We start from the raw sequence: 15,163 nt of genomic DNA on the forward strand, positions 1-15,163 counted from the left end.
ACATTACACTGGAAGAGAGTGAGAGTGAGTGTGTGTGTGTGTGTGTGTGTGTGTGTGTGTGTGTGTGTGTGTGTGTGTGTGTGTGTGTGTGTGTGTGTGTGTGTGTGTGTGTGTGTGTGTGTGTGTGTGTGTGTGTGTGTGTGTGTGTGTGTGTGCATGCCACCTGGTCTCAGAGCATTTCGTATTATTCTGGTATGTAAATCCGAGACACCCAATACCCAATTTAGTATGATATGATTACATAAGACAGATGGTTACTTAAGGCAAAAAAGGTTGGTCGGTGGTAGAATGGTGGATGTATAACGCAAACATCTAGGGGTGGATGGGTGAGTGTGTAACACAAACGTCTGGCAATCAAAAGGTTGCAAGTTCAAATTTCATTGCTGAAAACTTTAGCATTTTAGCTAATTAGCAACTTTTCAACTACTTACAAATATTTTGCAACTATTTAGCATGTTATCTAACCCTTGCCCTAACCCTAACCTTAACCCTTTTAACTAACCCTTTACCTAACCTTAACCTTTTTGGCTAACCCTTCCTCTAATCCTAACCTTAACCCTTTAAACTTAACCCTAACCCTGGCCTTCCGAGTGGCGCAGCAGCCTAAGGCATCACGACAGCCCCGGCTAGTGTGTCACACTACGGCCATGACTGGGAGACCCATGAGGCGGCGCACAATTGTCCCAGCGTCGTCCGTGTTAAGGGAAGGTGGCGGGGCCGGGAGCCTGCAAGTTGACTTCGGTCGTCAGTTGGACGGTGTTTCCTCTGACACATTGGTGCGGCTGTCTTCCGGGTTAAGCGAGCAGTGTGTCAAGAAGCAGTGCGGCTTGACAGGGTCGTGTTTCGGAGGACGCATGGCTCTCGACCTACGCCTCTCCCGAGTCCGTAGGGGCGTTTCAGAGATGAGACAAGACTGTAACTACCAATTGGGGAGAAAAAGGGGTAAAAGTAAAAAATTTAATAATAATAATTAACCCTAACCACTAGCCTAGCTAACGTTAGCGCGCTAGCTAACATTAGCCACCTAGCTAGAATTCATTACATATCATACGTTTAGCAAATTCATTAAATATTGTTTGTTATGAAAATTCGTAACATATAATATGAATTGTAATTTGTAATATATCATACGAAATGGGTGATGGATAACCACATTTGAATACATACCATACGAAACGTAACATATACTAAATGGAGTGTCTAGGATTTACTGTACGTACAGAAACATATGAAATGCTCTGAGACCAGGCTAGTGCATGAGAGCGAGAAAGAGAAAAATAGTTGTAGATAGTTGAGAAGAGTAGTAAGTGGAGAGTTACTACAACATACTGCAGTTTAGTAGCTTCGGAAGATTCTGCCTTTTGTTATTATATTGCTGCATGCTGCATCCTACTATACACCCTTCATGTTGGAAGACGTCCCAGTGAGTCAATCGTTAAGTCATACTGATGAAAACAAACCAAGCATGGATATGATATGTACAGTGTGAATATCAATCAAACAGAGTAAAACAAAGTGCAACGCAAAATAAATATAGTTTGATTATCTGATAAAACACTATTATAACATTGACTTTATGGTTTAATAAATGGCTTATGTCCAAATATAAAATAATAGTAATGTCATCAATGGAATAAAAAGGAAGAAAAAACATATTATTGATAATAATATGACACATTTTGAAGGTAGATCATGTGTGCTTAAGAAGATTTTAGTCTGAAGAGCATTTTTTTTTGGAAAGCATCAATCCATCATCCTTCTGTTGTCTTTCTGCACTCTTCATGGATCACCTGTCGATCCCCACTGTCGCCACGGCTACGGGTTCTTTGATTGACACACACAGGTCCCTCTCTGATTGGCTGGCTGCCAAACGGTTGATACATAACTCCAGAGTCCCGCCCACGGAATATTGGCAGAAATGTGAAGAATGTGTGTTATTCTGGTTCCTTGCAGCACAGGTCCAGTAGGCCTGCGAGCTGAGTGGTGGTGAATACAGCCTTTGTCTGTCCTCCACGGGTTCTGGGGTATGGTTGGGTCTGGCGAATGGGGTCCGGGCTATGGTGGGTCTAGGGTGGGAGAGTCCGTTGTTGGGGTGGGATAGGGGTTAGAGAGGGGATTCTGGAGAGGACTCAGAGGAGAGAGGCGATGGTGGTGGTGATAATGGTGGCTGAGGTGGTGGTGGAGGAGAGGTTAGAGGCCTGGGTGGTGGAGTCAGAATGGGTCTTCAGAAGGTCAACTAGCTCACTGTGGGAGGCCGCCACCGCAACCGAAAGAGCACTCTGACCATCCTAAAGACAATGAGAGAGAGAGAGAGAGAGAGGTGGGGTGAGGGGGAGAGAGAGAGAGGTGGGGTGTGGGGGGGAGAGGGGGAGAGAGAGAGAGAGGTGGGGTGTGGGGGAGAGAGAGAGAGAGGTGGGGTGTGGGGGGAGAGAGAGAGGTGGGGTGTGGGGGGAGAGGGGGAGAGAGAGGTGGGGTGTGGGGGGGAGAGGGGGAGAGGGGGAGGTGGGGTGTGTAAATAAAAACGTTGTGGGTTCAATCATGTCTGAAGAGTGAATACTGCCCTCTCCACAAGTCAGAGGATGTGTACTTTAGACCCCTTCCCCTCAGAAACATGAGACATGGGTAATGAGCCACACAGCTCAAATCTACACCACACAAAGGCCATTGCCACAGCGGGCCAGTGCCCTGACAAGGATGAGTCGGGGAAATTTCTGGTTGCGACAACCAATCATATCGCCGTTTGCAACCAAGACGTAACCAAGAATTGCACTCGCCAACCAATCTGAGTTGCCTGTGCAACCAACAGGTAACCAATAATTGACCAATGTGGATAGGGCTATGACGGGACCTTTAAACTCTAGTCAAGAGGACCATGTAAAAATATATTTCCTCTTAGGTCATTTTGTTCGCCAGTTATCTTTATTTTCTGAAGTAACGTTAGCTAAAAAAAATTGCCTCTGCTATTTTCATTGATCATCAATCGGAATATCTAGCAGGTAATATCAGTGTATTAGGCTTCATTAATATGTTAGCACGGTTAACAAGATTTACAGTGCGACAGTAACGCTATCTAACGCGTTAGTAAACTGGTGTTTTGACACTGACACAGGTTATCGAAGTAACGTAACGTTAGCTAGCTTAACGTCCATGACTCTTGACTATCAAAATATTCTGTTAACCCCACTTACCATACTAAACTCCAGTTATTATTTTCTTATTGCCGCAGCTAGCTATCTAAACAAAGTGTGGTTTGTATAGCTTGTAGTTGTGCTTTGTCACTCAGCGTCAGCAAACCTCTCTTTTTCTCTTTTTATTAATTGGACTAGACATAGCTATAGGGCAAACACTGTCTTGATATAACATAGGCTAGGGACGGGTCATCATGTTAATTATGAATTAAAAGGCCCGAGCGATATCCTATTCTCTTGCTTATGCTGGTGTCTGTTTGTGGTTAGAAATGTCCTTTAGCAAGTAGCTAGAGATAACAACATAGGTAGTTAGAGTTTATACACTTCATTTTATTGTTCCATCCATTAATCCAATCTGCTCACTGTCATTAAAATGTATATAATTTATGCTTATTAAACACAAACTGTCCCTCTTATTTTCACAGCAGACATGGGAGCCAGCTTCAGCAAACTGCCAAATGGAAGCCTTGTCTTAACGGACAGTAAGGATTCCAGGATTTATTGGACAAAAACTACTAAAAGAGTGTGGAGCAGGGGGCTGTGTCAGGTGAAGCTCTATACCCACATTCTGACTGTGAGAGGGGAGAGTTGACCTCATCTGGACTCCACCAGAAGATCAGGCAGGGTGTGGATGTGGACGGATCCTACTATGTTGCAGCAGAATACCTTTAATGTCCCAAGTGCAGTAGGAAGGTCATCAGTTGGAACATATGGTTCCTTACACTGTTCTACGCAAATACACTGGTAATGGCAATATAATTTAATTAATAATCTAATGCAGCTTTTATATTTAATACAAACAGCAACGCATTTCTCTTTGTGAAATGTTATTCGAGAATTATTCCATACTGTCCTCCACACCTGTGCTCGCCAGTCCATCAGTCAGTCCCCTGTCCTACATTCCTGTACTGGCTAACGTTACTCCTTAGTCCATGGATCATATATGTTCTTTTTAAAGTCTGAATTGGCTCCGGCAGTCAAAACAGCCAAATACTCCATCTAAAGTATTGGGATAGTGAAATTTTTTGGCTGTACTCCAGCACTTTGGATTTGAAATGATACAGAATGCAGACTGTCAGCTTTAATTTCAGGGGGTTTTCATCCATGTCAGACCACTTTTTATTACACCACTTTTTATTACACCACTTTTTATTGCACCACTTTTTATTACACCACTTTTTATTACACCACTTTTTATTACACCACTTTTTCTACATAGTCCCCCAATTTAAGAGGAAACAAAAGTATTTTAAGAGGAAACAAAAGGATAAATTGATTTATGTGTATTAAAGTAGCCAGAAGTTTAGTATTTGGTCCCATATTACTAGAACACAATGATTACACCACGCTTGTGACTTTTCCTCTTTGTTTTGGTTGCGTTTCAGATTATTTTGTGCCCAATAGAAATTACTGCTAAATAATGTATTGTGTCATTTTGGAGTCACTTATTGTAAATGAGAATAAAATATGTTTCTAAACACTTCTACATTAATGTGGATGCTTCCAGGATTATGGATAATCCTGATGAATTGTAAATAATGATGAGTGAGAAAGTTAGACGCACAAATATCATACCCCCAAGACATGCTGTATGACACAAGGGCTAAGTTGAGAGGTAGCTTGCAAGTAAGCATTTAATTGCATTGTTTACACCACCCTGTATTCTGTACATATGATGAATAAAATTGGGTTTGATTGAATTTGACTTGATTTTTAACAGTAAGGATGCTTGCCATTTCAGGAGACATATGTTCATTCTTGGTAGAAAATGCCGAATTCGCTACACTTGTTAATTCCTGGTGTTGCAACCTCGACTGATGAGCTATATCCTGCCAGCGCCCTGACAACGGTGAGTCAAGGAAATTTCTGGTTGCGACAACCAATCATATCATGAAGAAAATAACCCATAGTGAGATAATGTGGGACCAAAGAGTGAGAGCAGAATAATACCATCTCTGGCCATGAGAGAGGATCGTAGAAAGAGGTATCCTCGGATTAGAAGTGAATTATTTAACCTATCTGTCTCAGCCACAGCCCAGCCCAGACAGCTCTGTCTGGGTTTCCAGGGTCTACTTTAGCCCCCTGTCCGACTGCCCTGGAGGCCTTAAAGAAGGTCTGATTCTAGCCATAGCCCCACTCCGAGCCATTCACACACAGCCACCTCTACACATCCAGTACAGTATAATACCTTCTAAGAGGGATTCATTACTGTTTCAAACCCAGACAGACAGCTCCACAAAACAGTTATTAACCTAGCAGCTAATTCCTGCCTTATCTGTCTGCCATTCTGCTATCACTCTGTGGAGGAAAAACAGTGTGTTTCTGGTCAACTCCCGGCAGCTGTGAGGCTAGGGGATGTGACATCCTCTGAGAGCCTGTGTGCTCATTCATCATGTCAATGAACATGAGAAAATGATGCACTTCATCGTTTAGCCAGATGGTGGCACTGTTGGGTTGTTTTGACATTCAATGTTTTGGGAAGTCCAAAGTGTATGTCTGTGCATGTCTGTGTGAGCGTCCAAGTGTGTGTGTGTTCACATTAGTGTGTGTTATGCGTGTGTGTGATATGCATGTGTGTGTACCTACCTTGTCTGTGAGGCTGGTGTCACAGTGGTCAGACTCGAGTAGTATCCGAGCGATCTCCACGTGACTGTGCTCACACGCACATATGAGTGCGGTTGAACCATCTTTGTCCTGAATGTTGAGGTCAGCCTGGCAGCTCAGCAGCAACCGCACCATGGCTGTACGACCATGGCTGACGGCCAGCATGAGGGCCGTCTGCCCCGCCTAGAAAACAGGAGAGAAAGAGAGAGAGGGAGAGAAAAGAGGAGAGGAATGAAGCTGAAGCTATCCATGGTGCTGAAGCTATCCATAGGGCGGAAGCTATCCATGGTGAGGAAGCTATCCATAGGGCGGAAGCTATCCATAGGACTGAAGCTATCCATGGCGCTGAAGCTATCCATGGCGCTGAAGCTATCCATAGGGCGGAAGCTATCCATGGTGCTGAAGCTATCCATAGGACTGAAGCTATCCATGGCGCTGAAGCTATCCATGGTGCTGAAGCTATCCATAGGGCGGAAGCTATCCATGGTGAGGAAGCTATCCATAGGGCGGAAGCTATCCATGGCGCTGAAGCTATCCATGGCGCTGAAGCTATCCATAGGACTGAAGCTATCCATAGGACGGAAGCTATCCATGGCGCTGAAGCTATTCATGGTGAGGAAGCTATCCATAGGGCGGAAGCTATCCATGGTGCTGAAGCTATCTGTTACGTTCCCCAGTTTCTGTGTTGTATTTGAGTGTGTGTGTTTCAGGAGATGGCTTCCTGGAAGCCTCCCCAACCAGGTGATTGGTCGACCCCAGGCTAATTGATGATTGGAGAGCTGACTCCGCCCCCTCGTCAAGAAGCAGCTGACTCTAATTACTATTGCCACCTGAAGATATAAATGCCAGTGTTCTGTTCAGAAGAGAGATCCTGAGAGAGATAGAGAGAGATATATATCATTATCGGCTGAGATTGAATGTTGGATAGATCATTGCTGAGAGAGAGGTTTATGGCTGAGGGAGAGGTTTATGGCTGAGGGATAGGTTTATGGCTGAGGGGTTATAGCATGTTGGTTGTGAGTATGCACTGTGTTAGTTGTTGTTGGTAGCAGCTTGGCTATGTTCTGTGTTTGTTGCTTGTTCAGAGCATCTTTAGTGACCTGAGTTAGTTTTCTCAGTTTTGTTGTGAAGTGGATTGTTTGTTGTTCTGTTTCATTTTTTCCCAGGGGGGGGAAGGAGAAGGCACTTTGGGAGTGCTTAGGCAAGAGGCCCGCGGGCATACATATACCCGTAGTATATTTACTGTCTAGGCACACTAGGTAAGACCTGGGCGGACCACCCCCTGTATTTTGGTTAGGGCACCAGGTGGTGCTAAGTTAGGTAAGTTAAGTGGGTAGGCAGGTTAAATAGGAGAGGGGGAAGCTTTGATATTTACTTTCTTTGCTTTGGTTCCGTCCAGCCCCTTTTCCCCATATTACCGTGTAGGAAATAAATCCTAGTAACGGTAAATTCTGCCTTTGTCGTCCTTTCTCGCACCTACAGTCCATACCTCTTTCGCTTCACGGAGAGTTGAGTTGCAGCAGGGAGTTGCGTTCCCTCTTTATAGAGGCGTGCGTAACACTATCCATAGGACTGAAGCTATCCATGGCGCTGAAGCTATCCATGGCGCTGAAGCTATCCATGGCGCTGAAGCTATCCATGGTGCGGAAGCTATCCATGGCGCTGAAGCTATCCATGGCGCTGAAGCTAATCATGGTGCTGAAGCTTCCATTGTGCTGAAGCTATCCATGGCGCTGAAGCTATCCATGGTGCTGAAGCTCCAATACTAGGCCTATTTGCTTGTTTGTTTAGAGGAGAATCGGATTTGTTTCCTGTGACAAATTCATCACAATAATCATGTTATCATAAAGTAAAAACAGTCACAACCTTCCAAAATCCCCCTAAAAGCCAGGTGCAGGGGAGAGAAATGGACAAACAAGCTGGCTGACATCTTTGAATTAAAGGTAAGCTAAAACAAATGTAATTTTCACTAGGCTGTAGGCTAATAACCTCATAATGTGTTTGACCTACATTTGAACTAGGCTACAAAAACAAATTGTGTGATGACATTGACAGAACTTTGAGTTGATTAAATTGTGACCAATACTATAAGAATCCATTAGATTCCTGTCCATATTTATCCATTTACTGTGGTAGAATCAGGTCAGAATTATTCTGCTTGCATTATATGCTTTTAAATAGCATTTCCAGCTTGAATGGGAATACTGGGATATTACCGGGATGGTTCCACATTTCTCAGGAAAACCCTAGTGATATACGGTGGATATATACGATCTGTGACTGCATGCTAGAGTGAATATACAGTCTGTGACTGCATGCTAGAGGGAATATACAGTATGTGACTGCATGCTAGAGTGAATATACAGTCTGTGACTGCATGCTAGAGTGAATATACAGTCTGTGACTGCATGCTAGAGTGAATATACAGTCTGTGACTGCATGCTAGAGTGAATATACAGTCTGTGACTGCATGCCAGAGTGAATATACAGTCTGTGACTGCATGCCAGAGTGAATATACAGTCTGTGACTGCATGCCAGAGTGAATATACAGTCTGTGACTGCATACCAGAGTGAATATACATTCTGTGACTGCATGCTAGAGGGAATATACAGTCTGTGACTGCATGCTAGAGTGAATATACAGTCTGTGACTGCATGCCAGAGTGAATATACAGTCTGTGACTGCATGCCAGAGTGAATATACAGTCTGTGACTGCATGCCAGAGTGAATATACAGTCTGTGACTGCATGCTAGAGTGAATATACAGTCTGTGACTGCATGCTAGAGTGAATATACAGTCTGTGACTGCATGCTAGAGTGAATATACAGTCTGTGACTGCATGCTAGAGTGAATATAAAGTCTGTGACTGCATACCAGAGTGAATATACAGTCTGTGACTGCATGCTAGAGTGAATATACAATGAGTAGTGGTTCAGTGTTAGTGTGTTAGTGTGTGAGTGTACAATGAGATAGAGAGAGTGTGTGTGTGTGTGTGTAGGTGTGTGTGTAGGTGTAGGTGTGTGTGTAGATGTTGTGTGTACCTGGCTGGCTCGGGCATTGACATCTCCCTGTCTCAGTAGCTGTAGAGCCACCTCCATGTCGTCTGATCCATCAGCAGCTGTCAGAGAGGCCAGCATCACCGCTGTGTAGCCTGCCTTGTTCTGGGTGTCCACCTCACACAGACCTACACACACGCACACACAGACACGCACAAACACATCCATAGACCATATATGGCATTGGGTCAGTGGTGTAAAGTATTTAAGTAAAAATACTTTAAAGTACTACTTAGGTATTTTTTTGGGGGGTATCTGTACTTTACTTTACTTTTACTCCACTACATTCCTAAAGAAAATAATGAACTTTTTACTCCATACATTTTCCTTGACAACAAAAAGTACTCAGTACATTTTGAATGTTTAGCAAGACAGGAAAACGGCCCAATTCACGCACTTATCAAGAGAACATCCCTGGTCATCCCTACTGGCTCTGATCAGATGGACTCACTAAACACACATGCTTCATTTGTAAATTATGTCTGAGTGTTGGAATGTGCTCCTGGCTATCCATACATTTAAAAAACAAGAAAATTGTGCAATCTGGTTTGCTTAATATAAAGAATGTGAAATGATTTATACTTTTACTTTTGATATTTAAGTATAATTTAGCAATCACATTCACTTTTGATACTTACGTAATATTTAACTGGGTGACTTTCACTTTTACTTGAGTCATTTTCTATTAAGGCATCTTTACTTTTACTGTAGTATGACAATTGAGTACTTTTTCCACCACTGCATTCGATCAGAGACAAATCTTGCATTGACACACTCCAAGTCTTGTTCACTCTATTGGTTTCAGAACAAACGCGAGAAAGCCATAAATATCGTTTCAGTAAAAAAGGGTTGAGGTAGGGAGTAGGGACTGATAAAAAGGGTATAGAGGTGTATAAACATCCCATACCAGTGTGTTGTAGAGAGGTGTATAAACATCCCATACCAGTGTGTTGTAGAGAGGTGTATAAACATCCCATACCAGTGTGTTGTAGAGAGGTGTATAAACATCCCATACCAGTGTGTTGTAGAGAGGTGTATAAACATCCCATACCAGTGTGTTGTAGAGAGGTGTATAAACATCCCATACCAGTGTGTTGTAGAGAGGTGTATAAACATCCCATACCAGTGTGTTGTAGAGAGGTGTATAAACATCCCATACCAGTGTGTTGTAGAAAGGTGTATAAACATCCCATACCAGTGTATTGTAGAGAGGTGTATAAACATCCCATACCAGTGTGTTGTAGAAAGGTGTATAAACATCCCATACCAGTGTGTTGTAGAGAGGTGTATAAACATCCCATACCAGTGTGTTGTAGAGAGGTGTATAAACATCCCATACCAGTGTGTTGTAGAAAGGTGTATAAACATCCCATACCAGTGTATTGTAGAGAGGTGTATAAACATCCCATACCAGTGTGTTGTAGAAAGGTGTATAAACATCCCATACCAGTGTGTTGTAGAGAGGTGTATAAACATCCCATACCAGTGTGTTGTAGAGAGGTGTATAAACATCCCATACCAGTGTGTTGTAGAGAGGTGTATAAACATCCCATACCAGTGTATTGTAGAGAGGTGTATAAACATCCCATACCAGTGTATTGTAGAGAGGTGTATAAACATCCCATACCAGTGTGTTGTAGAAAGGTGTATAAACATCCCATACCAGTGTGTTGTAGAGAGGTGTATAAACATCCCATACCAGTGTGTTGTAGAGAGGTGTATAAACATCCCATACCAGTGTGTTGTAGAGAGGTGGATGAATATCCCATACCAGTGTCCAGCAGCAGTTTGACCACAGGGAAGTTGGAGTGGGACACGCTGTAGTGGAGCGCTGTGTTGCCGTTACCATCGGCCAGGTTTACGATGTAACGCAGGAGGGTTGGCGTGGCGATGCCCACCTCTCTCAGGTAAAGGGTGACGGTGTCGGCCAGCGAGTCCTTCTGACTGGACACACGGAACCACTCCTGGTACAACACGGTCAGGATGTGTCTCTGAAGACAGGGAGAGAACACACACACTGTTAGAGATGACAAACATTGAGACACATGGAACCACTCCTGGTACAACACCATCACAAGAGTCTATAAAAAGGGGGAAACAAGGGTTAGAGTTGAACCAGGATGTGGACATAAAGCTAGGGTTAGGTTGAGGATGGAGGCTAGGGTTAGAGTTGAACCAGGATGTGGACATAAAGCTAGGGTTAGGTTGAGGATGGAGGCTAGGGTTAGAGTTGAACCAGGATGTGGACATAAAGCTAGGGTTAGGTTGAGGGTTGAAGCTAGGGTTAGGTTGAAGGTTGAGGGCGGAGGCTAGGGTTGAACCAGGATGTGGACATAAAGCTAGGGCTATGGTTGAACCAGGATGTGGACACAAAGCTAGGGTTAGGTTAAGGGTTGAGGCTAGGTTTAGAGTTGAACCAGGATGTGGACACAAAGCTAGAGTTAGGTTAAGGGTTGAGGCTAGGTTTAGAGTTGAACCAGGATGTGGACATTAAGCTAGAGTTAGGGTTAGAGTTGAACCAGGATGTGGACATTAAGCTAGAGTTAGGGTTAGAGTTGAACCAGGATGTGGACATTAAGCTAGAGTTAGGGTTAGAGTTGAACCAGGATGTGAACATTAAGCTAGAGTTAGGGTTAGGGTTGAACCAGGATGTGGACATTAAGCTAGAGTTAGGGTTAGAGTTGAACCAGGATGTGGACATTAAGCTAGAGTTAGGGTTAGAGTTGAACCAGGATGTGGACATTAAGCTAGAGTTAGGGTTAGAGTTGAACCAGGATGTGGACATTAAGCTAGAGTTAGGGTTAGGGTTGAACCAGGATGTGGACATTAAGCTAGAGTTAGGGTTAGAGTTGAACCAGGATGTGGACATAAAACTAGAGTTAGGGTTAGAGTTGAACCAGGATGTGGACATTAAGCTAGAGTTAGGGTTAGAGTTGAACCAGGATGTGGACATTAAGCTAGAGTTAGGGTTAGAGTTGAACCAGGATGTGGACATTAAGCTAGAGTTAGGGTTAGAGTTGAACCAGGATGTGGACATTAAGCTAGAGTTAGGGTTAGGGTTGAACCAGGATGTGGACATAAAACTAGAGTTAGGGTTAGAGTTGAACCAGGATGTGGACATTAAGCTAGAGTTAGGGTTAGAGTTGAACCAGGATGTGGACATTAAGCTAGAGTTAGGGTTAGAGTTGTTAGCGATTGTACTTTTTCAATTTGTTTTTAGGTATTTTTCCCGTTTAATTGAAAGGGACAGAAATTAGCTGGAGGGTTCATAGTGGAGCTGGGAGATAGATGGAGGGTTCATAGTGGAGCTGGGAGACAGATGGAGGGTTCATAGTGGAGCTGGGAGACAGATGGAGGGTTCATAGTGGAGCTGGGAGACAGATGGAGGGTTCATAGTGGAGCTGGGAGACAGATGGAGGGTTCATAGTGGAGCTGGGAGACAGATGGAGGGTTCATAGTGGAGCTGGGAGACAGATGGAGGGTTCATAGTGGAGCTGGGAGACAGATGGAGGGTACATAGTGGAGCTGGGAGACAGATGGAGGGTACATAGTGGAGCTGGGAGACAGATGGAGGGTACATAGTGGAGCTGGGAGACAGATGGAGGGTACATAGTGGAGCTGGGAGACAGATGGAGGGTACATAGTGGAGCTGGGAGACAGATGGAGGGTACCTAGTGGAGCTGGGAGACAGATGGAGGGTACATAGTGGAGCTGGGAGACAGATGGAGGGTTCATATTGGAGCTGGGAGACAGATGGAGGGTACATAGTGGAGCTGGGAGACAGATGGAGGGTACATAGTGGAGCTGGGAGACAGATGGAGGGTTCATAGTGGAGCTGGGAGACAGATGGAGGGTTCATATTGGAGCTGGGAGACAGATGGAGGGTTCATAGTGGAGCTGGGAGACAGATGGAGGGTACATAGTGGAGCTGGGAGACAGATGGAGGGTACATAGTGGAGCTGGGAGACAGATGGAGGGTACATAGTGGAGCTGGGAGACAGATGGAGGGTTCATAGTGGAGCTGGGAGACAGATGGAGGGTACATAGTGGAGCTGGGAGACAGATGGAGGGTACATAGTGGAGCTGGGAGACAGATGGAGGGTACATAGTGGAGCTGGGAGACAGATGGAGGGTTCATATTGGAGCTGGGAGACAGATGGAGGGTACATAGTGGAGCTGGGAGACAGATGGAGGGTACATATTGGAGCTGGGAGACAGATGGAGGGTTCATAGTGGAGCTGGGAGACAGATGGAGGGTTCATAGTGGAGCTGGGAGACAGATGGAGGGTACATATTGGAGCTGGGAGACAGATGGAGGGTTCATAGTGGAGCTGGGAGACAGATGGAGGGTTCATAGTGGAGCTGGGAGACAGATGGAGGGTACATAGTGGAGCTGGGAGACAGATGGAGGGTACATAGTGGAGCTGGGAGACAGATGGAGGGTACATAGTGGAGCTGGGAGACAGATGGAGGGTACATAGTGGAGCTGGGAGACAGATGGAGGGTACATAGTGGAGCTGGGAGACAGATGGAGGGTACATAGTGGAGCTGGGAGACAGATGGAGGGTACATAGTGGAGCTGGGAGACAGATGGAGGGTACATAGTGGAGCTGGGAGACAGATGGAGGGTACATAGTGGAGCTGGGAGACAGATGGAGGGTACATAGTGGAGCTGGGAGATAGATGGAGGGTAGATAGTGGAGCTGGGAGACAGATGGAGGGTTCATATTGGAGCTGGGAGACAGATGGAGGGTTCATAGTGGAGCTGGGAGACAGATGGAGGGTTCATAGTGGAGCTGGGAGACAGATGGAGGGTACATATTGGAGCTGGGAGACAGATGGAGGGTTCATAGTGGAGCTGGGAGACAGATGGAGGGTACATAGTGGAGCTGGGAGACAGATGGAGGGTTCATAGTGGAGCTGGGAGACAGATGGAGGGTTCATAGTGGAGCTGGGAGACAGATGGAGGGTACATAGTGGAGCTGGGAGACAGATGGAGGGTTCATAGTGGAGCTGGGAGACAGATGGAGGGTAGATAGTGGAGTTGGGAGACAGATGGAGGGTTCATAGTGGAGCTGGGAGACAGATGGAGGGTACATAGTGGAGCTGGGAGACAGATGGAGGGTTCATATTGGAGCTGGGAGACAGATGGAGGGTTCATAGTGGAGCTGGGAGACAGATGGAGGGTACATAGTGGAGCTGGGAGACAGATGGAGGGTACATAGTGGAGCTGGGAGACAGATGGAGGGTTCATAGTGGAGCTGGGAGACAGATGGAGGGTACATAGTGGAGCTGGGAGACAGATGGAGGGTTCATAGTGGAGCTGGGAGACAGATGGAGGGTTCATAGTGGAGCTGGGAGACAGATGGAGGGTACATAGTGGAGCTGGGAGACAGATGGAGGGTACATAGTGGAGCTGGGAGACAGATGGAGGGTTCATAGTGGAGCTGGGAGACAGATGGAGGGTTCATAGTGGAGCTGGGAGACAGGTGGAGGGTACATAGTGGAGCTGGGAGACAGATGGAGGGTTCATATTGGAGCTGGGAGACAGATGGAGGGTTCATAGTGGAGCTGGGAGACAGATGGAGGGTTCATAGTGGAGCTGGAAGACAGATGGAGGGTTCATAGTGGAGCTGGGAGACAGATGGAGGGTTCATAGTGGAGCTGGGAGACAGATGGAGGGTACATAGTGGAGCTGGGAGACAGGTGGAGGGTTCATAGTGGAGCTGGGAGACAGATGGAGGGTACATAGTGGAGCTGGGAGACAGATGGAGGGTTCATAGTGGAGCTGGGAGACAGATGGAGGGTTCATAGTGGAGCTGGGAGACAGATGGAGGGTACATAGTGTGAAGACTGGTGGGGTCGGAGTCCCGCACAGGCCGGGGATCACATTATGTGACAAGGGTGGCGACCAACCTCAGGCAATACTGTTTGGACTTTAGAGGGGAAATGTTTTTACCATTTCTTTATCAGGGGTTGCCACCTCTGCCATACGATCCTTAATGTAGTGACAAGCCTCCATGAAGTCCTTATCTATCGTCTCCCTGTGTGAACATAACATAACATTTAGCCACTTGTCATAACATAACATTTAGCCACTTGTCATAACATAATATTTAGCCACTTGTCATAACATAATATTTAGCCACTTGTCATAACATAATATTTAGCCACTTGTCATAACATAATATTTAGCCACTTGTCATAACATAATATTTAGCCACTTGTCATAACATAATATTTAGCCACTTGTCATAACATAATATTTAGCCACCTTACATAACATTTAGTCACCTTTCATAACATAACATA

The 15,163-nt window shown here is 45.2% G+C and overlaps 1 protein-coding gene across 1 annotated transcript in view; it reads right to left on the reverse strand.

Moving 5' to 3' along the window:
- Positions 1-949: 949 nt before the first annotated feature.
- The window catches only part of LOC120037788 (KN motif and ankyrin repeat domain-containing protein 4-like), a 34,790-nt gene continuing 20,576 nt past the window's right edge, over positions 950-15,163 (reverse strand). Inside the window, exons 4-8 of the mRNA XM_038983760.1 lie at positions 14,811-14,895; positions 10,623-10,842; positions 8,837-8,979; positions 5,775-5,975; positions 950-2,288 (exon numbers count right to left, since the gene is read on the reverse strand). Coding sequence (XP_038839688.1) covers positions 2,130-2,288; positions 5,775-5,975; positions 8,837-8,979; positions 10,623-10,842; positions 14,811-14,895 — 808 coding nt within the window. The 3' untranslated portion in view covers positions 950-2,129. The remainder of the gene's footprint in view (positions 2,289-5,774; positions 5,976-8,836; positions 8,980-10,622; positions 10,843-14,810; positions 14,896-15,163) is intronic.

This window comes from Salvelinus namaycush, unplaced genomic scaffold (assembly GCF_016432855.1).
Source record: "Salvelinus namaycush isolate Seneca unplaced genomic scaffold, SaNama_1.0 Scaffold1870, whole genome shotgun sequence".
NCBI lineage: Eukaryota > Metazoa > Chordata > Actinopteri > Salmoniformes > Salmonidae > Salvelinus > Salvelinus namaycush.